This window comes from Lipophrys pholis (assembly GCF_963383615.2).
Source record: "Lipophrys pholis genome assembly, chromosome: 13".
Taxonomy (NCBI): Eukaryota; Metazoa; Chordata; class Actinopteri; order Blenniiformes; family Blenniidae; genus Lipophrys; species Lipophrys pholis.
The window spans coordinates 13,807,771-13,835,770 of NC_137632.1; the positions used below are offsets into that span (position 1 = coordinate 13,807,771).

Below are 28,000 nucleotides of genomic sequence, written 5' to 3' on the forward strand. Positions count from 1 at the left end.
TGTAAATCCCTGCAGAGAAACTTTGTTTTATACACGTACAAGTTTCCTATGTGGTCTATTTTCAAGCCCACTCTGAGAGATGAGCACCACTTCAGTGGGTGATATTTAACCTTGGTGGCACTGTTCCTATAGGAGTTCAGTATAAATCAGCATTTGAATAATTACCCAGCCCGAACAAGGCCATTACTTGCACAACTCTCCAGCTCTCGGCGCTGCATCATGACACTCAAAAGACACACACACAAGGTCTTATGTACACAGGGAGATAATAGCCCCATGCACACACACCCATTTGCATACCTTAGAGATATCTTTTTATACAGCGGCACCACTACTGTGGCAGTATAAAGAGTGCCGCTATTACTGGCTGTCCCATGTAATGCTCATTATCATGCTTGATTACATTTCTAGCCAGCTGCAGAAACACACCCACACACCAACACACACATGACCCTGCTATCAGCTTCTTCTGTGAACCCGACCTGTCTGAAAATGTAGTCACCAACAGCACCAACACCGGCTTACACTTCACACCTCCTCTCCTGTGTTCCCTGGGGGTACACTGAAATCTCCCTCCACATTGTCGACATGCTCTCCCCACCCCTCCCTCCAAACTGCTCCCCTTGCTGAGGATATGTGAAGCTTGACTGCAGCGGGAGGGAGAGCTCCTGCACTGTTTCCTTGATGTAATGGCATTTTTTAATGCGGCTGGAATACCTTACTAATGTCATGAAGAACTTTATTTACGACGCACTTAAAACACACACGCACGGAACACAGGATATCTGAAGCTTTAAAGAGCTCCGGCAGTAAAGTATGAAGATAGAGGACAAAACTGTGGTACCAGAAGTACCAGAAGAAAGACAAATGAAAGAAAGAAAGCTACATTGATGGAGACAACAGAACGGTACGAGACGGACAGCGGGCCTGCCAAATGTCGCCACTTGTCATTATGAGAGGGGTGTGATTTGCCAGGTGGATACAAGAGATATACTATACCTCCTTTCTTGTCGACATCATCGATGAGAGGGAAATTGCTCCCTTCCTGACAGTAATTAAAGATACTCCACCGGCAGAACGAATGAAACACATCAAATAATTAGATTTCAAACTCTAAATAAAGCAGGATTTGTTTTTTAAAATCCCATCCATCTCCTGTACTGCTTTATCGTGTTTAGGGCAGACGATCCCAACTAACTATCGGCGAGAACATTTTATTACCTTTACAATATATACCATCATTTTTAAGATGGTGTGTTTTAGTGAATTGGTTAATTTTACCCTCAGCTTGTTGTGTTTTTATCTCGATTCCCTTTCCGAATTTAAAAGGAAAGCTGGTATGCTGGGAAAAGCACCCCACCTCCACGCAACCCCGGGTGTCTCCACAAATCTCTCTCTGATGTTAAGGGCCTGCGAACACCACGACGTTGAGAAAGCGAAAGCTGTAAACATCTGTTGCTTGGGCACACTATAGTCACAGTATAGTTCAAGAACAGTAACAATATTGGATTTCAGGTTGCTTGCGCTGCTCACTGTTTTGAATTGAACACCATCATCTGGATCACATGCGGTGCACATTTCTTATGTACGCCAGATACTGAGTGGGCTTATGTGAAGAACAGTTCAAAAGGAGTTGGAATGTTTACATCGTACTGCATGCGCGGTTGTCTTACAAAATAAACACTGCAGCAACAAGTGGCCTGACGTCCAAACTACGGCGTTTAATGTTTCTTTCGTTTCCAAAAGTTTGCCGTCTGTACGTAAAAGTTTTCTCAAAGAAAAATGAAAATCGCTGCTGTGTAAACATTAAAGTACGTATTAAGTAATTAATTCTGCAACTAAACAAAGACAACATAGCCATCACAAGTTCTATTTGTAAAATAACTACTTTTTGAGCTAAATGCAACTGAATTCTAATTTGTGTTGTGGCTTTTCTTGATTCGATTTAATTGGGGTGGCCCTTGCCAGCACACATGAAAGCCTGAACGTCTGAAAGCCCGAAGTGACTGAAAAGATTATATTTAGTCTGTTAGATCATTATCTGAATCATTTGACTGCCAAGCACAGGCCAGTATTTATAGACAGATGTAAGAAATAGCAGGGATAAAAGCAAAGTGCCTTTATGCCTATTAGAAAGTAGAACTGCATCTACAATACAGGTGCAGGGGTTTGTGAAGAGCAGGAGCGAGTGGCCCCAGCACGTACACTGAGGAATCCACCATCAATCCTTTTTATGACACATGAGAGCAAGGCCAATTTCACCCATTCATTCCAGCCAATCATGCCTGCTTCCATTCTCACTTTTCTAGAGACAGATGAGACCAGCTATGAATACTCAAAACACAAAATAATAAATAACCCTCTAAATTATGAGGGGCAGAAGGTATAGCTTGTTCTGACGCCGTATTCTTTTTAAGACTTTGGATGCTGGAAAACAGGCATGTTTAACAGGAAATAAGAAATAAAAATCTGCTGATACTGACACTGAAACGCAAACGGAGCCTCAAGGACAAAAACAATAAGGAATTTTCTCTGATGAAGCCCCAAAACTAAACCCCACTAACACTCCATTAACGCTCCATCCTCCAGTCAAGCTCAATGACATGAAGCCCGAATCTGTATGGGCCCCTTGCTTGTCAGCCAGACACGATTTCACTCAAACAAGATTGGATGGTGAACTGCCGTTTCAATCAATAATGGAAATAAATTCAATTACACTGATGCTTAAATGTCAAATAGACCTGAACCATGAAGAAGATTCTTTGTCGAGAGCGAGAAGTATGACAGGTGACTCGTGAATGGATCCATGTTGACTGTATTGCACGTTGAGAACACACGCAGTCCGCACATCTGCTGTGTGAAGCTGCTGTAGGCGACCAACAGTGTGCCAGGGCTCGCCGCGGGACCAGGTAATAAGATGAATTTGTTGAGGAAACAAGAGGTGAGAGTTAAGGAGAGGACACTGAATGATAGTGACAAGTGGGTGAGCCACACATGCATGCAGAACCCAGAGGGGTGAGGCGGTGACTCAAACGCAGCCTTACAGCTTCCTGATACAGATCGGGGGAATTAGTCGAGTGTACGGGTCTGCCAGCGGTGTGCAGGAGGGAGAACATAGAGCCGCAGTGACAGTGAAGGGGGGGATAATCCACATGAACACGTGTGTAAAAGAGCGAGGAGCGAGACAAAATGTCAGCATTCAGATGTTCTCACATTATTCACTCTCACTGTGGTAGTCCAGGAGACGCGTTCGTGGTCTGATCCGAAAGTGTTACGCTGTTATACTAAAAGCACACACACACACCGCCATTCATTCATGCACACGCTTCTGGATTAACCTCCAGTTTCAGGCACACAGCTTAAACAGTTGTGCATTGCCGATATATTAATGCCTATTGAAAGAGATAAGTTTCATTCTCAATGAGGAAAGAGACTTCACTGCTTTCCCAAATGCAAATGTCACTATTCTTGGCAAGCCACTTTTATGCCTTCTGCCTTCTAAGCTTATAATCCAATTGTTTTATTTGGCAAGGCATCGCCTTCACTCGTCCAGCATCTTTATCTCAGCCTGCATTTCTCACTATACAGGACCACAAGTAAGCAAAGAAAAACTAACAGTTATGCCTCTCTTAATATATCACACAAAGTGGCTGGCCTTCAGTTCTGCTGATGAGATGGTCCATGATCTTGATCAAACGCAGTGGAGAAAGACATCTGCTGCTGCCATAAGGCTGTCACTACTGATAATCAGAGCTTCTCCAGGTCTACAGCAGCCGGGCGTCCTGCCTGCACGCCTGCCCCAGACCTGCTGTTTTTTTGTTTTTTTTGCAGTGGGGATGTATGGAGTCTTGTCCTAGAGGTCTTTTTTTTCTTTGTTTGACAAATTGACTGTCTTGTAGAATAATGGGGACCCGTGTACATGTTCTTTTTTCTTTTTTTTGCATTTACTGCAGTGTGACTGTACAGTATGTGGTGTGGTGGCTTCACAGAGATTAATTTGATTCTGGATGTAGATGTTACCACAATTTAACATGCATACATTTAGATGAATTAAGTGTATGCGTGCGTGTGTGTGTGTCTGTGTCTTTATGTTATCCTGTGATGGACTAGTGAGCCGTCCAGGTTGTAACCTGCCTGAAGCCCAATGTCACTGTTATTAGCTAAAGTTCTCCACAATCCTAACTTTGATGATACAGGTATAGAAGATATATGGATGCAGGTGTGACAAAGCAGGAAGCTCCAAGACTCAGGTGGCTTATTCTCTGTCTCCAATCCTATCGCCAGGCATCCAATAAGAATATGGCTTTTCAGTCATGCTCAGTTTAGTGGTCTGTTAGGTTCCACCAAAGATTACTGTGCTGACTCTTGCCACCCCATCCTTAGGCTTCCTCCAAGCTTTCTCTATCTCATTTTCAGACTCTGTTAATAGTTCATGAGTCATTAAATCGATTATGAATATGGATCCAATATTTCCATAAGTACCCTCTGATAACAAAGGGGTAATGTACCAAAATGAGGTCCCGCTCTGATGAAATGGAGACAAGAATCACATTCATAAGTGTCTCATAGTGTCTCATATTAGCTACAGAGAAGAAAGCACTTACTGCTGTGATAATTCATGAATTTTCCATGGTTGGCTCCAACACTGTGAATGGGACATACAGTGAAACACTCAGTCAGGCCAAGCACTGCAAAACAACCATTAATGGGGCTTACGCTTATTTAACCAGTGTGGGTCCAACATTGCTCAGTAAAAGGCATATCAGAGAGCTGGAACAATGGGTAACCAGCTTTGCCATACCAACAAGGCCTCCCCGGTGCCTTTATTTGCCTTTACAAAGAGCCTGTTAGGCCTGATCTGTCCCTAGTCCCAGAGCTGAATCAGATCCTGTCCTCTTGTGTCCTCGGACAGGCCCTAAAGAAACAGATGACATACAGCAGCAAACTAACACACACGCGCATGCACACGCACACGCACACACACACACACACACACACACACACACACACACACACACACACACACACACACACACACACACACACACACACACACACACACACACACACACACACACACACACACACACACACACACACACACACACACACACACACACACACACTTTCTTTCTCTCTATCATGTCATCTCTATCAGTGCTGACAATACAAGGCCCCTCTGAAATGCCTGAAGTGGCTTTTGCACACTGCTGCTTCAGCATATCAGCCGTGGTTCAGTATAGCTAAGAGAAGCTTACGCACACATAACGGCCAAATGTCATACAGCTCGATTAACATAAACTGACCACAGGTTTTGAACCGCACACATAGACGCACACGATTCTGGCTTTCACTAATGAACGAAAATATGAGGACAAAACCTCTCTGCTCAAAAGCACTGGCACCTCCAAGTTTTAAGATTTTTCACTGGAAATATCGTCACAAACAATTGCAAATGAACCACCTCTATTGAATCAGAACCTTTTCAATTGAAATGAAACAAACAAAAAATTCAATTCTAACTTTTCGAAAATTTTGGGTCGCATCAATTAAAAGTCTTTGAGCTCCTCTTCTTCCTATCCAGAGGCTTATTGCACCTGCTTGTACTGCTCGCCACTCTTCTTTCTATTGCATTCAAGGTCCACAGTGAGTTTCAAAGGGTTTCTGATGGATTGAGCTTGACTCGTTGCGGGCTGGTTTAAAACAGTCACAGACAGAAAAAGTGCAATAAAAGGATGTTTCCATGCATTGTGCATTCAGTCTTTATGTCGACACATTTGCCCTGGTGCCCTGGATTCCTGCCCACCTGAGTGCCTGAGGTCAGAACGCGTGTGCCAAGAGCTTAGAGAGAGCGTTCTGAGAGTGGAAGAGACAGAGATGAGAGGACTGTAAATTAGATGCAAAAGAAGAAACACGGTAGTTTGTAACAGATTAACATAATCCACTTACATTAGTGTGTATCACATGTTCACCTAATATCAGGCAGACCTAATGTGAATGGTGAAAATCAAACACAGTGTCACTTGTCTTTGAGTTTGTTGAAAGAATAAAATGGAATTATTAACAATTGTCACCAAACCAATGGGAATGGTTAGAAGTTGGCATACTTTGTGTGTGCTTTTGTTGAAAAACAATATTTAAAAAATTCTACCGACTATACAAAATAAATTTGCTTGCATCTATTGAGCATTGTGCTAAACCTTTTGCTTTCGCCTCACCATTTCTGAGCCCTTCACTCACTGCGTGGTGTTGTCAAATGTTTCAATTGCAAAATCTGTTTAATTTCTAGTTACTGGACTGACTCCAGTTAGTATATATAGTCAGTCGGGTCCACATTACGCTTCATCTTGCAATGTGCTACTGTGTGAAAGAAAGCCCCAAAGCCAAGCTTTGCTTTTTAAACATTTGTCCTCCTTTTTATTCATTTGTAAAGAAACTCAAGCCTCCCTTACAATGAGCTTCATTATGTTTCTTCAGTCAGCTGGATAGACGAATCAGTGGTTGCTAACTGTTTCTACCATTGCCAATCCCCAGTGACCATCCTTGACTGGCTCTCCTAATGTTAACTAAAGATGAAAAAGATAATTAGGCCCTGAGAATTTACGAGCAGAAAAGGGTGCTTCATTTTGCACACGCCACAATTACACTTTTATTTTCTTCTGATTTCTATGTTCATCAATTAGTTACACACCAACTCCTGAAGAATTCATGTTTAACAATGCATGTCTAATGTCTTTCTGTATTTACTTAGCTTCACTTTGAAAAGAGAAAGAGAAATTGCGCAAATTTCCCTCGAGTGTTTCACACATGTTGTTTAATTATTATCTTTCTCTCACACACTCACACACACTTGTCTAGTTGCTCAAAAAGAAAAAACAACCCTCCAAACAATTCTTCATTCATAAAGTGAGCCTGCTGTCTGTGAGGAACACAGTTGTTGCCAATAAGCACAAACTCCTCAATCCTCATGGCTCATACAGTGCGTGTTGTAATAAAAAAAAGTACCTTCAAAGTCTCAGGAATCTTTTGCGTTATCACTGGTCAATATACACACTCCACCTTAATGTTTTCTCCGTCTATCAACCATTCAGTCGAATTGACACATGCAGCAGGCATAGGGTATAACTCTGCCGTGCAGTTTCGCTTGCATTTTTTTTCATTTCGAGAAACTTGAACACATTTTAGAAATCCGTCCATTACATACTCAAAGCTTGGCAGGTGTGGAGAATGATGAAGAATAATTGTATTGTCTATAAAGGCAAATCTTATTAGAGTCAAATGCATCACTGCAGATTTTTTCATCGACAGAGTCTATATGTGCAGGAAGATAAAGATCATGTTCCTCAGCACTGACAGCCGCAGGTAGTGAACAGATGCATCATATCAACATCTCTGTACCTATGCAATCAGCCATTTAAAATGAAACTGGGCATATAGTCAATCTCGTACCACAGCTGCTGTCATTAACCTGCATTTTGGCTCATTTTATCGGACAACGTGCTGATCATAAAAGATGGACAGGACCACAGGAAAAGCTCCGTTCACTTCAAAACTGAATCCAGATTTTCTTCCTCCTTTCCCTTCTGTGTCTTTCGTCATGTGTGATATATTCACACAAGACCTTAGCTCTGAGTGAATCAGATAAAAGATAAGGAGCCTGAAAATATAATAGAAAAATGCTTGAAATTCAGAAATGACAACTAACCTCAAGCCAATTGTTTTCTTTTTATTAATACTTTACGTTTATATTCATCATGAACATTTCTGCATATACATTTCAAAGCTTCCCAGGAGTTCAGAGAGGCACCAGGGGCCAAGCCAGGTGTGTGGACCACAGTGACAAACACACAGACAGTTCGCCGGGAGCTGATGTGACTCCCAATCGAGCAAGTGTAGCATGTATGCTCTTTTCTGACGCCGAAATCCCTTTTTGCATAACGAGCGCTGACAGTTTTTCCACCCAAAATATGTTTGTTCATTACGTGACGACGAGGCCCGACAGCTCTGCGCCTTCACTGCAGCGTTGCAGACGCATTCCAGAGAGAGACCAACGCTGCTGCGCAGTGGGAGAATGACAGCAGAGGTTAAAGGATTTCTGCAGCAGCGGGGGAAAGAAAAGCCGGCCCGAGGTGTGAGCAAAGGGAACGAGCCACAAAAGCAGCCTGTGTGAGCGGACCTTAAGGAACCATGCAGAGCAATTACTTACAAGACTGCCAGAAAGTCACCTTGTTAGAATGCTGGGATTTTAGAAAACGGAATCCACCGTGATGAACACCTCCATGGCAGAATTATATCAGCTACGTTGCAGTGAAATAGGCATTTCAAAGTACAGTAAAGTGGCTTGCTGGGGAGAGAGTGCACACCTGCAGGCAAAGCTATAGGTGTATCAGAGGGTGGAAATGACTCTACTACACACATCTGTGAGTGCTTTAATAATGCAGAAACTGATCATTTGACAAGCTTCCAAAAAGAGCAATAGGAAACATAATTTCCCAACAAATGATATAAAAAAAAAAACGTGTGTTTACAATAAAGTTATTTTTCTGTCAGGATTTCTAAAGCGACATTACAAGTTTTTAAACTTGCAGAACAACAAAAAGCATGCGTCTGTTGACTGGTGGCTTTTTTCAGTACAGATCTGAGTCATTACAGGGACCCGCTGTGCTTTTTCTTTTTCTTTTTTTTAAACCACAATTCCAGCGTAAATGTTACAACTCTGCTTTTAGTGTCTATACTTTCGTGCTCACTAAAAAACAAGGACCAAGCATGACAAGATTTATATTTTCTTACTTGATTTAAGCTGTAAATGATAAAAGTTGTGTCTTTAACACAAATGAATCAGCGATTTCTATTTAATAAGCTACACTTACACCAACAATAGTTTAAATAGTAGTCAGTCGGAGTTGTGGTAAACAAGATCGCACAGGTCAAAATTAACTGCTTAACCTGTGATTTGCACTGGATGCTGACCCTTCAGAGCAATGTACCATTAAAACCTTTAGCGTGGTAGAATATACATGTAATTTAGCTACAGACATGAGTGAAACTGATTTTTTCACAGTTGTTAAAATCCATCCTGAATTGGCCTGTAAAATTTTTAACACATTTCAAAAATATGTTTTGGTCATGAATTCTTCTTTTGGACAAACAAGCATCTTAAAACAAAACTATAGACAGGTGAGCAAATTTAGATAAAAACTGTACTTTAAATTTGAAGTAAAAATGAACATACACTGATGGAAAGACCAAATTAAAAGAACATGGAACATGCACATCCGACAAGCTACATTTTGGCTTGATGATTTAAAAAAAAAGAAAAAAGCCTTTTGAGACTGTCATATATGTGGGAAACATTATTAAAAGAGCTGTCATCTGCAATGGCAAGCATGACAGCCCGTAACAATGACAACAGAAGAAAGACTGCCAATAACAAAGGCTGTACGAGGGGGAGAGCGAAAGAATGGAAAGTCGTGTCAGTGCTCAACAACACACTCAACAACTTTAGAATTGGTTCAGAGGCCATTTTTCTTTCTTCTTCTTTTTTAGTGAGCGTCCCCAACTTTCTATCCAATTCGTCAGTCATGACTAATTTACAAATAGCAACCAAACAGCAGTCAAATCTCTCATTTTCTTTTTTAGCCCCGACGGGAAAAGGTGGCTTGCACACGCAGAAGGACTGCACTGGTTCAGTCATTTCATCCATCCATCTTCTATCCTGCTTTATCCAGTTCAGGGTCATGGACAAGTCCCCAGGTCAAACAGACAGAGACACACACTTATAATCACACATACAGGCAACTGAGAGTCACCAGTTAATCTGGAATGCATGCTGTTGGACTGCAGATGGAAACCAGAGGACTTGGAGAAAACCCACAGAGGTATGGGTGCAACACTTTTTCAGAAAACAACCTAGACTTGAATCAGGGACATTTTTGCTGTGAGGCAACAGGGCTAACCACTGCACTACTGTGTGGTCCTGGTTATTATATCAGATAATTCTTTTTCCCAGACAATGAAAATTAAATAAGGCAGTGTGTAAAAGGCTGATGGGCAGTGAGGTAATGTGTCAGTGCTGTCTGACGTATGTTAATCCTTAAATCATTTCCAAAATTTAACTAAGATAACAACTAAGAAATGCATTAATCAAATCAACTGGATATAATGCTGCTGTGCGCCACACGCAAGCTGACATGTTTGTAAACCAGGAACAATTCATGGTCATCAGCAGATGCATTTTTATCCATTGGTCTGATTTTAATGTGGATTCTGCTTTCATGGAAATTGTTTACATTTTGTTTAACAATTTGGTTGGGACTTTCATCTCGCAGGAAACAAAAAATAGACAGCTGCGCATTGCCAAAACTGTGCAGGAAAATTGCTGGTCCAGCTCTTGTCGGCTTCACTAACCTGCACAATGTGAAAAAAGCCAAATGGATCCTGGCTGACTCGCTACAACCACTCCACCAGTTCCAGTTTCTTACTACTGGATGCCGCATTCTCTGAACCAGAACTAAAAAAACAACAACATTTGTCTCTGTTGCGATCAATCATTTAAATGGCTTGCAAAGCATTTTTTCGTTCATGTACAGTGTTTCTGTATTTTCTTTAATCTCCATGTGGGATAACAAACATTCCTGAACTTGGACTCCACACACAAGGCCCTCGAACCGGACTCGAACCAGATATAGCCTCGCTGTAAGGTGAGACCTTAAAATATGGATAACAGAATCAATTTATTTGTATTTCTAAGTCATCATTCTCAGCATGACATTTACAATCACATTTTAAATGTACTATCCATCCACAATTTGATTATGAAAAGGAAACTCATTTAAATGAATTTGAATATTGATGCACCACAGAATAAAGGGACAGGCTGTTTACTGTAAGGGACAATTTCTCAGACAAGAACCTTACCTTTTAAAGTGTTTTAAACACCTGACTGCTGTGTGGTGCCCTGTCTCCCATGGAAACAGTTTTCGAAAGGACATGCAGGTAATCTGACAGCATCATCCTATCATCTTTGCTTTTAGCCTAAAAGCCTGGATCCATAAACAGGGTTTACAGCCGTGTGGTACAAAAGTATTTGCCTACATTTTTGAAATCCAATATTTTCTTTCTTTATCTCGCAGGTCTTCTGATCAAAGTTTTGTACCTCTTTTGTTTTGTGCTACATGGCGTTGAACATCTACAAAAGCTTTTATGCGATGCTGCTGATAATAATGCCGCGGCACAGTGCCAGTAAATGAGACTAACTCACAAAGGCAATCTGAACCCCTCGATTGGAAGAAAAAAGCCAAAATGCTGCGGCAGTGCAATCACACAGTCAGTGCGATTCATGTAGACTTGTGAACATACAATTCCTCTGAGAGATCAATACTGTTGTGTCAGACAAAAAGAGCATGGCTCCGGGACATTATAAGGAGAGCGCGCAATTTAGGGACCGTCAATCTAGAGGTTGTGGTGGAGAACAAAGACTGAACTGACTTGTGCGAGTACCGCATGAATCAGTCATTTAGAGAAAAGTGATCTGAGGACGATACAAAGATATTAACCTCAGCGACGATTCCCCGGGCTAACTTCCTAAACTTCCTCAGCAGATGTATGCTAATCCAAGGACAGCCCAACAGTGTCCAACAAACCCCTGGCAACAACTCCTACTACGCAGTGACCGGGTCCTCTGTTGACGATGACTACAATTATAAATGATAATGACGATGAGGATGACAGTGATGGTGATGAGTATTAACAGTCTAGTTGGGGGTAGATCTCCCATGGCAGGGTTCAAAATGACAGTGCTGCGCCGGGCCAGACTCACCACTCCTTTGACATCGTGTCACATTGGGAGCAGATTATCTTCTCTTTCCTCTTTTCTGTTTTCCTGCGCGCTGACAGCCTCCTGTCACAGCGCTTTAGAGAACCATTCACAGGTGACAGCCTCTCTGACTCTGCCTCCCTCCATCACCCTCGTGCTCACACTTTTGTCCTTTCCCCTTCACTCATCGCCCTCCATTTTTGAGCGTTTTGTCCCTCCCTGCATATCAGAGCACTCTCCTTCACCTGCATCCCTCCATTCTGAAACTGTCTCACTCTTTCTCTCTTATATTTTGCGCTGCTCCCCCATGGGGTAATTGCTCGGAGCCAGGCTTCCATTTTTATGACTATAATCGAGGCCAGAATGCTTATGCCTCTAGATTTCTCCTTGCCTGTGTCACAGCAGCAGCCAGAGGAAGGCAGATAAGACCCTGAGGAGTGGAGAAAATCACCAGTCGATTGTAATTAAAGTCCTTATTTCGCCTATGGAAGTGGAACAGACGCTATCGCCTACAGTGAGAACTCAACCTCTCCGTGGCGCATATGGCCTTGAAAGACGTTATAGCAAAAACACTGCATTGATGCTTTGCCCTGACCCCAGATATTAACTCTTTAAGCTGGGTCACTTAGACAAAGATGACTCTGGCTTCATTAAAGCAAGATAGAGGCCTACATGGGTATTTCAAGTGGGTAATATTTCAACTAGCTCATCAAGCTGTTAACAGCATGCTGGAGTTGTGGCACTCAAAGCAAGGTCAGACCTCCATCTTTGCGAAGAGCATCCGCATGCGTGTGTCGTTGCCCGATTTGGACGGAAACAGGGTCAGCCCCGGTTTGTCAGGCACAAGCAGGAGGCAGGCAGATATCTTCTGTGCAACAGACTCCAGCAAAGCAGAAAAATTCCACTGTGGTGCTTTCTTGTGAAATGGTGTGTTGAAACCGTATAGTGTGGTGTGCCTAAGAAGCCCTTTTCTGCCAACTGTGTGGTACATACAGGCATGTCCAGACACAGCTAATGACAGAGTTACTCCGAGGATGAATCCACGCAAGGCAAGAGGAATGAGAGCACATCAACTCCTCACATTTCTCAGACCAAGGCACCACAGTCATGATCACAGAAATGCACTATTTAAAAAGTGAATGACCTTAGAATTAGGCTTTTCTCCCACCACACAGAAAGGATAAACAACTGAACCGATCCTCCATCTGAGCACTTCAAACACAACTAACGTACCACCCACACACAGAATATAACAAAGCACAAATACTTACACTTAGTGCAAAAACGTATGACCAACAAAAGGTTGACAAGCAAAAAACAAAACGGCTTCCATCACTTTGGGTGACACTTAAGTGCTGCTGATGTTGAGCATAAGCCATCTGTTTCTAGGTAAAACTGTTCATGTACTGGCAAAAACAAAAAAAAAACAAAAAAAACAACCCGCTCTACAAAATCATTCTGTATGTGAAGATTTTTCTTTATAGCTATGAACATTGGTGTTTCTGCAATACATTTTGACATTTGGAGGCTTAAGTTAATTATATGCCAAGCAAGCTGTCAGGGAGCCCCAAGCTTTATCGTCACCTAACTACACCCCCCCCCCCCCCCCCCCCCCCCTTTCTGTTTTTCCTGCCTGCTGAGGCTTTATTACATACATAACTAAAAATAGGTACACCGAGGAACGGTTGACAAGGGGTGCATACATTGACAGGGGTCTGCAGTGGATAAGATCAAAGTTAGCATAACTAAATGGCCCTTTTATTCCAGCAGCCACTTCTTTGCAGGGAGATGCGGCGAGACCGGGTCAGAATCATGAGTGAGATGCTCTTTCAAGATCTGACCTCTCACTCTTTGATGTCAGTGAACTCAAGGGCTCCAGCAAACTCATTTCAAAATCAAACCTGACCTGATCCACCAAAGCTTATGAATATGGCAGCTTGGGGCTGCTAGAGAGGATGCGACATAATAATTATTTTTATTTTTTTTCCCTTCGTGTTGTCAAGGTCAGTGTCATGCTTTACTTTGAAAAGCGTTGCAGGGGACACATAGTAGTACTATATTACACCAATTTAAATAAATAAAGGCTCATTGATGCAGAGATGCAGATGGAGGCACAGAACCTGGCAACATCTAGGACTGAAAAGGCTTCTGCTAATATCTCAGCACACATTAAGAGACCTAACGAAGTCAATGCCTCAACCAGCCAGGGCTGATTTGGCAGAACAAGTGGGGCCTAAACAATATTAAACATAATGTTTTGGCTGATCGGTCAATATAGCATTGTAAAACATACGCAAACATGTCGTCTGACCCATGTGTTTCTTTTCCATGCATATAAACACATACAATGTTTAAAAAATAATAATAAATCAACCATTTTTTCATTTAACTACTGAAAACTGTTGATGTTGAAAATTCTTAAAGGTAACTTGACAGAGCGCAGCGATTAATACAGTACATTTCACAATTGCTGAACGGCACAGTGAAGTTCTACCTGCACTCTCTGGAACATCCACAAGCTCCAAACATGCCCTCAAGGACTGGAATATAAAACCTAAATGTAACATGATGCAGTGATATACAACATGGAGACTTATCCACATTATTGTCCTTGTTACGATAGAAAGAATGCTTAACAAGTCATGGTTCTAGAAGTGAAGTGTGTAGCCAATGCAGATACTGATGCAAATTGTGATGATCCATTTATCTCAATGCAATATACTGTATTCTATCATACTATTGCTTTTGAGGGATAAATGCGTCAACGTTCATAATCAAGCTCTACAACGTTGATTAAGTGGTTATTTTTCTGAGTAATTTGTGAAAGTATTGCATTGTTTCAACCTGAGCATGACCTTTTACTCGTCCTTTTACTAGCTAGTCCTTAATTCAATTAAATTAAATTCAACTGTATTTATTTAGTGCTGAAAATCATTTCAGGGCACTCTTACAGAGAAAAGAAACAACACATTTCTTAATGTACATGATATATGTAATACAAGTGCCGTGCTTTCACTTGAAAGGTGGCCATTTAATGTTTTGAATGCGAAGACTTTTATCGTACTTACTGACTTGTGTTGGAGAAGCAAGAAGCAATAAAAGTCCAGTTTGATAGTTTTATTGAAAAAAAAAAAAACATGCACAGTAATAAGAATGTAATTTTCTTATAAAAGCTATGTAACATACTGGCTTTTATCAAGAGCGAATTCAGGGTGCAACCGGACTAAGTATAACTTACAGCTCGGCCCTTCACAGCTGCCCTTGTTTTTCATGTGGCCCCTCAAGAAATCAATTGTCCACCACTGTTCTAGTACCTCTACATTATTTGCAAGGAGTAACATACTGGAATCATGGCTTGGACCCAAAGTAAAGTTTACTCAACATTTAGTAATAAGACGGGTTTGCCTTGAGCAAAGGATTGTTTCATTTTCTTGTTACCTCAGGAAATCAAAAACTAAACAGAATGAATTCTCAAAGTCTTTGCATCTCCAAACAAAGGTGCGAGCCAACGTAAATACTTGTGGAGCATTGTGCGGAAGCAGCAATGTAGTGGACTGCTATGTATCGCGAGTTAGGTTTTTTTCTGGGATACACATTTTGGGGAAATTTGTGACATGCTTGACAGTTTGGCGAGGCAGCATTTTATTGCAGTAATGGTGGTCAGGGTTTATTGTATGCTTTGTGCACTACTTGCATAAACAATCAAGTGTAAAAAGGATTAGCGGCTTAAATACACAGAGAAATAAATGCCAATGTGCTGACATTGCTTCCTCAGATGACAGTTTGTCCTCATCTGTCGCCTAATGATAACAACGGGTAAACAGACTTTCCTGATATGGAATGTTTTTACCATGTAAACTATAATTGATTTTAATCACACACCAATTGCAACAGTTACCAAGCAACGCATCAGCAAGATTATCGGGAGAAACTTGAGGTTTGATGTCTTGTCCTTTGTCTTACACTTTGTCACATGACCATGAAGAGATGCGACTGAACAGCTCCACCACCTGAGCCACAGCAATTTGATATGAGGCACATTCTGTGCTCTAATTAAATACAATTACCTTTATCACCTCCATTACCAGTTGTTGGCAAGATTAATGCTTTTCTTTTTTTTCTTTGCAAATCACGTCTTGGCAATTATGGGATCGTAAAAAAAACTCTGGCCATACTTTACAGCTTATATAATTCCTGAAAACTCCTCTTTCAAGTTGGATATTCCTTACAACACTTTATCAGCACAAAATACTAATTTGACAAGACTAAATGTTTTGCTAATTTAGTCCCCAAGTCACTCTCTGTGTGTATAGATGACAAATTTAAAACTTATTTAGTAGTGTCTCATGCTTAAAGTGTTCAGACAGTGACTAAAAGGATGAAACACCCCTCGTTTAAATGCCATTTAACTTGTTTGGTAAATTAATGATGGGGCACGCTGTCACCCACTATACGCTGGAAAATCATAATCAAAGTGGCAGAAAAGGCCACCAGAAAATGACACATATCACTTTCATACAGGCATAACTACTAAATGCCACATGCTCCCTTTGGGTGGGCAGACGATAAAATGAGACGATATCGATCTGCACTGAGAAGTCTCATTAGTATGGAAGCATTGACATTCATTTTATGTGCCATTCCATTCCAGTTAATATTAATCTGCTTTATTATTATAACGCCATCCCTTTGGGACTTTTTGGAATGATATTGGCTGAGTAGTCCGTCCCCCTCATTTAAAGGGGACATATCATGCTAAATCCACTTTTTTAGCCCTTAAATGCATTTTGTTGTATATTTAGAGTGTTTAGGAGTACAGAAAAGTTCAAAGTAGTCTCTTCAGGTGCTCCGTTGATATCTTTATATTCTGTTTTGGTCATATTTTGCGATCGGTTTCGATTTTTCTATTCTCTATTACGTTTTTTGAACAATGACGTCACAGTATTCTCAGCGGAACTGCCAAATTAGGACATCGACATTTCGAGCAATCCGCCATTTTTGTTTCTCGCTGCGATTTTGTAGTCCAACCGAAGTTACGAGAGGATAAGTCGAAATGTTCGGTTGTTGGATGTAGTAACCCACAAGCTTCGTTACACCGTCTCCCAGCATCAGAACCTTTTCGAAGTGCCTGGTTGAGTTTTATTTTTCACAGAAATGTACCCACATCTGTGGGTAAGGTCATTTTTGTGTGCGCGAATCACTTTAAGGACGACTGCTTCAACAACCTCCGCCAGTATAAAGAAGGATTTGCCGAAAGACTTCGTCTGATTGAGCGGTCAGTTCCTTCTATCTATGGAGACGACGAACAGAGCACTTCGGTAAGCTGTATATAACACTAAAAAGTGTGATGATAAGACGTCCCTGTCATTGTTTTGTTAGCATTAGCAGTTGCACCGTCTTCATATGTTAGCGCTGTGTGCTCGTTTTAGATTATAATGTAACTTCTGTGTTAAATAGTCGTTGTAATACAGGCAGTATTGTAGTAGTGGGCATGGATGGAGAAGTTAGTGTAAATATAGTAACACACCATTGCGTTACATCCATATGAAGACGTTGTTCTGTAGGTGCATCATCGTCATTTTCATCTCGCTCCGCCGGGTCCGACTCTGGCTCCAACATGTATGGCTGGATGGACAAATCTTCCGTTGTTGACATTTTGTAAATAATGTGTGAATATAAAGTTTCTGCGCCGCTAGATAATTGTATCTGTTCTATCAAACTACAAAGATGGCCGAACAGGGTGACGTTGAACCGAGTGTCACCTCTGCAACCTGGAGAGGAGGCGCGGTATGAAGTGTCTCATTTGCATTTGAAGAGACCGCCCCAAAACGAGTTGCTCTCAGAAGCACATCAGAAAAGGGGTTGAAAAGGGGCCTGTGGAGCTCTAATAATGAGGAATTCAGACCCAAGCATTGCAGTTTCGCGTTGTATAGACCACAACTGTATGATTTATATGTAAAAAGGAAGGATTTAAAAGCATGATATGTCTCCTTTAAGCAAGGACAGCAAAAGTTAATCAGGGTTCACATCAGAAAACCTCTTTTTCAATTCAAAATCACTACAAGCATTGCCACATATTTCTGTTGTCCCTCTCCACTGTGGCCATGTCTAACATCTCTGTCATATTGCAGTAAATAAACAATTTTTTTTTTTTTTAAAGAAAATCTCTCTCTGTGAAAGCCTACTTCTACTGAATTCAGGTTTCAAAGCTTCAAAAGGAATCCCGGAAAAATAAAATGTAAATTAAATTGACAAGCTCTTGTGATAACATTCAGAGAAAAGACAATCTGGATCCCTTCCACAACACCTCACAGCTGTAATTACACATAGCATGAACAACAGAACACTAATGATAAGGTTATCCTTAAAACAATTCAATCAAATGTCAATATGATAATCGGCACTGAGGAATGAAATACTGTAAAGCTATTGTCACACTGTGATGCAGTATGTTCAATATTAGTAGACTCTGGCCTTTAAAAAAAAAAAAAAAAAAAAAAAGCATGTGTGGCTCTTGGAAGCAAAAAGCAATGTGCAGCAGAAAATACACTGACATTTAAACCTTTAAATTGGGTCTGTAATAAGCCATAATGGATGTGTCATCCAGCTACTGGATGCTATTAACGCAGTGCAGAGTGAGAAAAGAGCTCGAATAACCAGGAACTGCAGTGTAAAAGAAGTGAATCCTAAAGATTAAAAAAAAGATAAAAAATAAAAAAACAACGACTGAAGTTTGTTAGTAAGAAGAAACGGAGGGGGAGACAGTAGACATGTCCGAGCAGATGAAAACACGGAGAAGATAATCATAATGTACAAGTCTATCCTTGTTTGGGCATCTGGGCAAAGCCTGTGCAGCAGGAACCAAGTTTGGGAGGAATAGAGAGAGACGACAACTGAAGAGAAAGAAGTCTGACAATGAGCAGGCAGAAAAGAGGACAAAAGCAATAAAGGCTGCACGGCCATTGTATAAACACTTACCAAACACACAGTCATCCTGAAGCCTGAGCACCAGCCATGACCGTGGCGACAGTATCGCCGACTCACATGTTTACATTGACAGTGTAATCCCTCGAAGGTCTGTGCGTCCCGGCAATTGCAGGAAAGCCACTCGCAAAAGCACAAGATGGGAAAAAGAAACCAAAACACTCGTACGCTAACCTCGTCTCTGACCTCCTACATAATTTCATCCGCACTCACCCTTTTATTTGCCACTCCAACTCTGCGCTGTGTAAATGCCGAGGAGAACGATCATTTTACAGGCTTGACTATTCAACAGGAATCCCCCTTTGAGGCATTTCTCTCAAGCCAGTCACTCTAAAAGCAACAGCTCAGGCAGGCTGCTCGCGCTTCCTGCTTGGCTGCATGGATTTCTGCACTAACCGGACGAGCCGCCAAGGAAAACTCTAGGGAAGGAAATGACATCGACAGGTGCTCCCTCCTTCCTTGCTTCCTTGGTCCTGAAAACAACACCTACTTTCCAATAGCAGAACATAATGGGACTTCTGTGAGCCAACTCACAATGCATACCAGAGCATGAATTAGCTCAGGTGAAAATGGGGGGGGGGGGCTTTACACTCAACGGTTCACATGGGCAAAATAAAATGATTAATAACAGGAAAATTCCCTGCAGCCCATACTGCTGAGCGCTGGATTCCCGTGACTATGGAATACTGGAGTGACGCCAAAGAGGAGTGTGTGTGCATGTGTGCGTATGGATGAATCAAAGAAAGACATGCAGAGATTGAGTGAGTCAGAGGGCATGTCCCTCCACAGGCTCTCAACCCTTTCCAGAGATGGTCATCCTGGTTGTTCACAAGTGCAAGCCAAGTCATGGCTGCAGGCAATGAGCAACTAACAGCTCCCAGTCAAGGTTAGTTTGCTCGAAATGTTCCAGGAGATAATCGTGTAAACAAAATCCTCTCTCGTATGGTATCTTTCTATCTTTTATATAGTTATCAATGACTCAAATTACCCCCCCCTCCCGAAAAAAAACAACACACTTTGCCTGGGACAGTGGATTTCTACTCAGTGTAACACACATGATGGAAGAATCAACCCAAAATAAGTGAACATTCTGAAACTGTGATGGTAGAAAAATGATTCATAAAAGCTTTAATGGTGCCATCCTAGAGGAGATAAAGTGAGAACAGAAGGGGCGCCGAGCAAAGCCTTATCAGAAAAAAACATGCTACCTGTTCTTTGACGGAGGCCAGGATGTTATTGGCGGTGTTGTCAGCCTCCATGCTTCGGCCAGTTGAGCTGTTGCGGATGGTCAGCAGAGGCCCCTCCTCCGTCACTGGGCTCTGCTCAGGAGCTGGCATTCCTCCTGCGTGGACACATGACCACACACACACACACACACACACACACACACACACACACACACACACACACACACACACACACACACACACACACACACACATACACACACACACACACACACACACTGATCTGGTCACCACAGGCACTCAGCTAAAAAATCTTGTACACACATACCAGACTATGGGCATGCGTGTGCAAACACACACACTTCCCTCATGAATACACATTCGATTGAACCCCCTCCCTGACACATACAGGCGAGTGATGCTGAGAAGTGGCTCGCAATGGTCACACACCACACCGACAACACACAAACATACAAACATACACCCACACTTGCCATATGGCCCAAAGAGAAAAGGACTGTTTATGTTTTATGTCCGCGGCAGTGCAAATGAAAGCCATATGGCTTTCAGACAACACATGATCTAAGAAGTGCTTTGTGTATGAAATACAGTCACATAAAACATACAACACAAATACAATAACAGGGAGGGATTCCAGTCAAGCAAGAAAATGGAATGAAACTTTTAATCCCAAAAATACAAAAAAACTGCATCAAAAGCTGTGTGCAACTAAAGACTATGCATGTTAGAAGCAGAGGAAAGCTGCATGACATGAGCACAAGCAGGTCTTTGAAAAACAAACCAAAAAAAAAACAAACAAAAAACGAACAAGACAAAAAAAAAAAAAAAAAAACAAGTCAGTGGTCTGACAAAGATGATAACGGGTTCCCGTCTCGGCTCCCCGGCCCTCTTGTCCGCGATTGAAATGAGAAAGCAGCACGAATAGTTATGGTCTCATTATATCTGTTGACAGAGAATGTGTCAGGGGAACGCTGCTCAAGGTGGATCCATATTTACAAAAGGGAGCCTGTTGAGCAAGAGACGACAGCTAAAGGCTGCAATGGCTGCAGGGGCACACAAAAACAAGAGCTCCAATAACACAGCAGCTATATGACTTACAGGCCCGGCGCTGCTGTCATCTACAAGCTCCCTATATGCATGTTGCACATCAGGGGGTCCCCACACTTGGACGCATTGTGACCCTGAAGTATTCTGGGAGTCTGCCGCCGAGGCAATGCAAGCCATTCAAGGTGTTGCAGCAGCACTGAGTCATGTGGTTCAAAACAACAGATAATGTTTTACTACTACCTACCACGTATGTTTGCTCACACTGGGTATTTCACGTCCCCTACTCCTCCCCTCCTTTCATCCGCTCCCCAGATTCCTTTCTTGTTCATTCATAGTTTTGCAACACACCGCCGTCCTCCCACCCGCCCACACTGCACTGCAGCCCCCGAGTCAAGGACATGGCACTTATTTCCCAGAAAACTCAGCAACAGGAAAAGGGAAAGGCTGTTTGAATTTCACGTAGCTCCTCCTCCTCTGTGACTCCTGCACAAACACAGATGAGAATGACACAGGCAGGACAGACGGAGTTCAAGTTGAAAATGGCAGAAGTTGCCAGCCGGGTCAGGGTACACAAAGTGCTTTTTGTTTTGTCGTTCGGTATCCTGAAGGACAAAGAGAGGCGTGCAACGGCAAAACCATGATTGTCATTTGTCATCACAATAGATTAATAAAGGAATGTGCCTTAACATGTCTGACCTTTCTATAACCTCCATTGCAATCCAAAAATCGTCTGAGCAATACACTAGCAATAACGCCGTCATGAAAAAAAAAAAAGAACCTCATCATAGCATGACCAATATCTGTGCCGAGGAGTATTTTGATTATAAACAGTCTAATCTTCTCGTTTCAGTTTTATTCATACACAGCCAGTTACAACAAAGCTATCACAGGGCACTTAACATTCAAGCAAAATGGATAGTAATGAAAGCTGAAGGAAAGTGCACACCAAGCAAAATGTATGGCATAAACCCTCCCAAAAAAACACCACAGGAAAGGAAAGTAAACGTTATCGGAGGCACCATTAAGTCAAGAATAAATAGTGATATGTATCCAAGCCTACCTAAGACATTTCCCATTATATCGGGTCCAGAATGAGGTCTCCTTGCTTAGCTTTGACTTCTGAACGGCTTTGAATCAGGACTGAAAACAACAACGCTGCAGTCAAACTATCACAGTCCTATAGGCACACGGCTGACTGGTTCCTCAGCATTTCTTAGTGTTTCCCTCCAAACAAGGAGAGAAGAAAAGCCTGGCTGAATGCCTGGTTGGAAACTTTGGTATGTCAGACCCTTCAGAAGTTTGAAGAGCAAGTATTAGACTGAGAAGTAGGTAAGAAACAGAGGAGACGAGCCCATTCAGAGCAGGTTTCTTGGCTGTCATTAGGGTAATGCCTAGGGACCATACTGTGTAGTTCCCACAGAATAACGATGACCTAATAGTGGGGAAAAACGAAGACGCAAACCAGTGTGTAATTATTACTATTATGGTCATTTCCCTTGACTAAGCAAAAAAAGAAAAAAGCAAAAGTGCAGTGTGGCAGCATAATAAGATCACAGCTCAAGACAAAACACAAACTAGGTTTCATTCAGAGTCAATTTTTCAAACTACTCAATACAGAATAATTAGCCTCTATTTTAGCACGCATTCTTTGGAGTCAAAGCTAAATCTTCCATTTAAAGTGTTGTAATCCTCGGTGCATCCAAGCCTGCCAAGAAGAGTCTTAGTGTGACCCCACCCTGACACATTGGACCACGTGTTCTGATCTACTGACCTCAGTCCCGGCCACTCCTCTGAGCCTCTTACACAACCTCTCTTTTTACAACTAGGACTACAAAACGACATATAGTTTACAGCGCCTGGGAGGATAAGGTGACAGCACAAACAGGGTTTAAAATAAAACTATTCCTGCTATTTCTCAATCCGAACGAAGCAGCACGTTTCTGAGGGAGACAGTTATGACAGATCTACAATCCTTGACTCAAAGGCTGCCCTTCCACATCAATTTCATATGCAGACATGAATTAATAAGTCCTGCGATACCTCTAAAAGCCACCTGTGCCTTGTGTCACCTTCCCCGAGCTGCACTAGCAAATCTAATACCTGCCACAGGCTATGTTAAGGAAGCAGGTCACTGCGAGAAATTAGGTTAAAGGAGAAAATTGGAGAATGAATTTATATGCATAACCGTAAAGCGATTATCTTTAACAAACATGCTTACATGCAAGTCGGCCAGTGTAAAACTTTATCCCTGAGGCATATTTTCAGAAAACACTGCATATTTAAAGGCATCGCTCGTTTCACAGTTTGAAACCTGAAGGGTGAGATTTCTGGCATTTGGTTGGCCTGTGTGGTGACAGGTTGGGATTTTAGGTAGAAGGACACATCATTTTACTATATTATTCTTATTTACTGTATTATAAATAATACATAGATTATTACGGGTGAAGCAAGAAATTACTCAGACGTGTACTAGTTTTCGACTCGAGTAGGCCTTAATGACAAACTCAATATATGTAAGTTGTTCTAAAACCCAAGGATACAGATGTCCAATTTATTCATACCCCTACGTTCCAGGTTGTGGTCCGATGCCTTAATCCTGTTAGCATATTCTCCTGCTGTGGAGTCCACCAGAATCTCTAACGAGTATACAGGATTACACATTGTTTAAAAAGGCTGATTCCCCCCGGCTGTATCGCACAGGTCAGACCGTATGATGATAAGACCCTAAACACCCAATGGCCCAGGTTCATCACTGACAACGTGTCCAGATTGTCCCCTAGTACATTAGGAGTATGAGCTTACACAGTTCATCCTACACCAAATAGCTAAAGGTATAAGAAACTCTCTGCACACCTCCAGAAAGACTCATATTATGGCAAAGACTTAAAACCATATGCAAAGCATTTAGAGATAAAAAAGGAGCACAGTCTGAGCAAACGGGTTCTTTGTTAAGAAGGTGATCATGAGACGAACAGTCAATCTGCACAAGCTTCAGGACTCCTAACCAGAGACTGGACAACCTTCTTTTAGGATGTCTAGCAGTTGGGCCTTGTTAGTACAGTGTCACTGTTTTTAATGTAAAATTGACAAGAAAGAAGATCATTTTTTGACAGAAGACATCATTTTCTTTTGCTAGAACACCATGCGCAACATCCTGTAAACACCAGACAATGTTCCCCACTATGTGAATACAAGCGGCTTGACAGAGAGGGAGACTATGAAGGAAGTGGGTCTGGGACAGGAGGCGACAGTTCACCTTTCCAATGAATACAGTCAATTGATTCTAGGACAAATCTTTAATGATCTCTGAGAAGCTCAGTCAAAGTCCAGACATAAACCCTCATAGAACTTAGCGTAGAGAGACCTGAAGATGGTTTACTGAGGCTTCCCAATCTGACAGAACCTGAAAGGATCAGCAAGGTAGAATGGGATAAACTGGTGCTCAAAGCTTGTAGAGGCTTACCTAAGAAGGCTTAAAGCTGTAATTGCTGTCAAAAAGGCATCCAGTATGAAATGAAATGAACTGTCTGGATATTTTCTGAAAGGTCAGTTTAGCTTTTTATCTTAGCTTTCAGATTTTAAATGCGGACTTTAACAACTAAAAGGAAAAGAAAAAAAAAAAAGTAGTCAAAGATAGTTGAACGAAATGGCAATTTCATCCACGTCAAATGAAATCGTCAACATAAAATGTAAGAAAAAAAAAAGATCAGTCGTAAAATTGCAATGACACTAAGTAGTTTTTTTTAACACAAAGGTAAGATGCATGTGTGAAATTATGACAGTGATCCTCCTGAAACAACATGCAAGTAGTGGGGTCATCTTCAGTTATTTAGTAACCCAAACAGCAGCTGTTTTTATTAGTCACCTCGAGTAAATTATTTGGATTATGTGGATCAAGGACTTTTGTAAGTCTAAACTGACTCTCGCTATCTCACAGTCAACCGAGATAGGTATATAACAGTAAAATGCTATTCGCACTGATTTATGCTCTACTTGTGATCGAAGCTGTGAAAGCTTAGTAAACTGTGTCAAGATGCCACTTTATCCAATCTTCCAAATCCAACAAGGAGCATCCAACTTGTTTTAGTTCACAGTCCCCATACAGCCCAGTTTTACCTTTAATAGGGACTGAGCGTCACGCAGATAGTAAAATAACACCTAAAAAAGACACACACACACAGGTTGGATAAGATCTAAACAGTAATCTGCATTATATATTATTTTGTGCAGAAAGAGTATAACAGCTTACTGGATGATGGTAGAGGTTTGCAGCATAAACACAGAGAGGCGCTTTGTGTCGTTGCTTTTTATATCCAACTGAAACATCAAGACTTGCATCAAAACAAATTAGTTGTGAATCAAAAGCGATCAGAAGATCAATATCTGGCCCAAAGCACAATAATCTCTCCAATAGTGGCAGTGCCCTGCTGTGACATTGATTCAACCCATCTGAGGTGGGGTTTTTTTTTTTATCTTGTGCACTTACAAAACATGGATGGAAACTTGGTAAAACACATGGCTGAGAACTCACTTAAAGCCAAATATTACTTTTTTTTATCCTTTCTCTTTTGAGCCTCAGCGGGAAGTTCCAACACAAACCTTCCGAGCTGGCCACATAAATATTCCTCTTTGATAAACTGCCATCACCTTAACACATGCATTGGTCCTGAAAGCAGCCCCCTTGAGTCAAGCCCATTACACCTGTCACGTGTTGTCTTACGGAAAGGAAAGATTTTGTCTTCAAAAGGCTGAGCGACGCGACGTCGCAGACATTCGGTAAAGAAATTGAGATGACTTGAGAAATGACCGCACATTATCCTGAATTTCATTTGCAGAGTGTCTCAGAGGTACCCGCACCACTTGATTACTCTGCCTTGCTGAGTTAAAAGTGGCAGGAAAATCTATGGCTCGAACCGAGCTTCAAGAGCAACTCACAGAATTATTCTTGATTATTTCTTCCAGAGACTGAAAAAAAAGAAAGATTGTATTTTATGAAAAAAACAACAAAAAAAAACATCCTAAAGTTGTCTCTGCCGTTATCACTGGCAGCACAAACAGTATCGTGTGTTTGCTTTAATAAATAGTTTCATGTCCATTTTCCATTTCAGTTGTTCTAAAGACTCGAACCCGTCAGAACTCCAAGATTGAATGTTTTGGTCAGCGTAAAGTTTAGTTGCCTGTGTGCATTTCATGCAAGTAAGAAGACAGATTTCTCCAGTGCACCTGCAGTGGAAGAAACAGACTTTTATTTCAGACACATGGATTATGTTACTGCAGACACAATCAAGTTCCAGACAAAAAGTCTTACCCAAGATTCAGAGACTGATAGCCGATGAGGTATCTCTGCTGCAAAAATGAAATCGCCTGCTGCATCTAATTTAATATCCCCTTAAATCTCCAGCATATTCACTCTCCGGTTGTGAAAAAACAAATGATATGCACGGTGCATATCTAATTTAAAACCCGTCTGTGGCTTCCTATGAGATGGCAAAATGATCCTGAAAATAATCTGGAGTATTTCAAACAAAAACCCACGGGCTCTCAAGCCTGTGTGACACATGATTGCTTCCAACTTATCTAGACTGACCTAGAAGCATTATGTAGCATGTGAAAGCTTTGTGGGGAGCATTACAGTCCCATAACTAATCTCTCAGCAGCGACCAGACCGTCCCCAAAGACCCACGACACTTAATTGCCTCTTTCAAAAACAGTGTACTGACTTTCCTGATAAAGCCAACAATTTTGGCGGCGTAAAATTCACCAGAACCGCCTTGTCCTCGACAATGACCCGCCGCAGCCACTAAAAATAGACGCGAAGGTCCAAAATCTGTTTTGCATCAGATTACAAAACCTCAAGCAATCATAGCAGTGTGTTTGCAGGCAAGACAGTAAATCGTGATACGATTTTTGCAATCGTTTGCTACCGTGCACGCTATTAGACTAATGACACGGATAGGAAGTGCTGACGGAAGCCCCGACAGAGTGATTGCAGTGAGATGACGCAACAGATCAAGCAATACAAATATAAACATGGTCCTTTACACATTGCCTAAATGTCGGGTGGTAGTCACTCCTAAGTATCGACATGATACAACTTCTCATTAGTGTGAGAGACGTTGGAGACATCTTTTCGGACAAGGTGGAATTCTCATTGCGTACCACCCGGCGGACTTTCCAGCATGAAAACACAAAAAGTTATTACTAGTTCCCTCGATGTTTTCTGCTTTCTCAACAGCTGAAAATGCTTTGCTCGTATCGGCACACCCAAAAGCAAAGGAATGTCTCCTTTCTGGAGCAGAAACTCTTACTCCAACTCACAATCGCTCTGTCAATGATTACCCATGTGAATGATGTCGTCTCCTACAGATAAACACATACCTGTTCTTCTTTTATGGGATGAAACGGAGGCGCAGATTAATCAAGAAGCGATGCATGGCGCTCTGTGGAGTGGAGACAGTCTGACAGCATCACCTCCACCTTTCCTTTAAAGTTAGAGCGCAAGAAGGAAATCCTTCCGGGGCTGCACCCAAGCCTACCTCACACATTGGACCTCACCCCAGACAAAATGTTGCAATAACCCGAGGTCTATGTGAGCATGTGTGTCCACGGGGCAGGGCTCGTCTCAGAGCGGAGGCAAGAAGCACAGGCCATCTAAAGTCTGTGCATTAGGAAATGCACAGACTCTACACCCGAAGCTCTACTTTATCTCGCAAGATTTGTTTACTTATGAAAGGATATTTGAAAGATGGCTGCACAGATAAATAACCCATGTTTGCACAGTGCGGCAGCGAAAGAAATACAACACTGAATTCCTGTGGATACAACCCCACAGTGATCATTCACCTTCAAAATCCTTTCCTCACAACAATACCTCAACTAATGAGGAGCTGAGAGGCTCAGCTGAAGCCTCATCAGCTGTTTTCAACATGTCACCAGCAGTAATATG

The 28,000-nt window shown here is 41.8% G+C and overlaps 1 protein-coding gene across 8 annotated transcripts in view; it reads right to left on the reverse strand.

The window, feature by feature from the left end:
- Positions 1-28,000, reverse strand: part of pkp4 (plakophilin 4) — a 98,317-nt gene that overhangs the window by 49,182 nt on the left and 21,135 nt on the right. For 4 of the 8 annotated variants that reach the window (XM_080478603.1, XM_080478601.1, XM_080478602.1 and 1 more), the window contains exon 2: positions 20,008-20,141. In XM_080478603.1, the coding sequence (XP_080334729.1) occupies positions 20,008-20,136 (129 nt within the window). In that variant the 5' untranslated portion in view covers positions 20,137-20,141. Of the gene's footprint in view, positions 1-18,793; positions 19,193-20,007; positions 20,142-28,000 lie in introns of those variants that run through there. The other 4 variants (XM_080478607.1, XM_080478606.1, XM_080478605.1 and 1 more) reach the window with 4 other exon arrangements.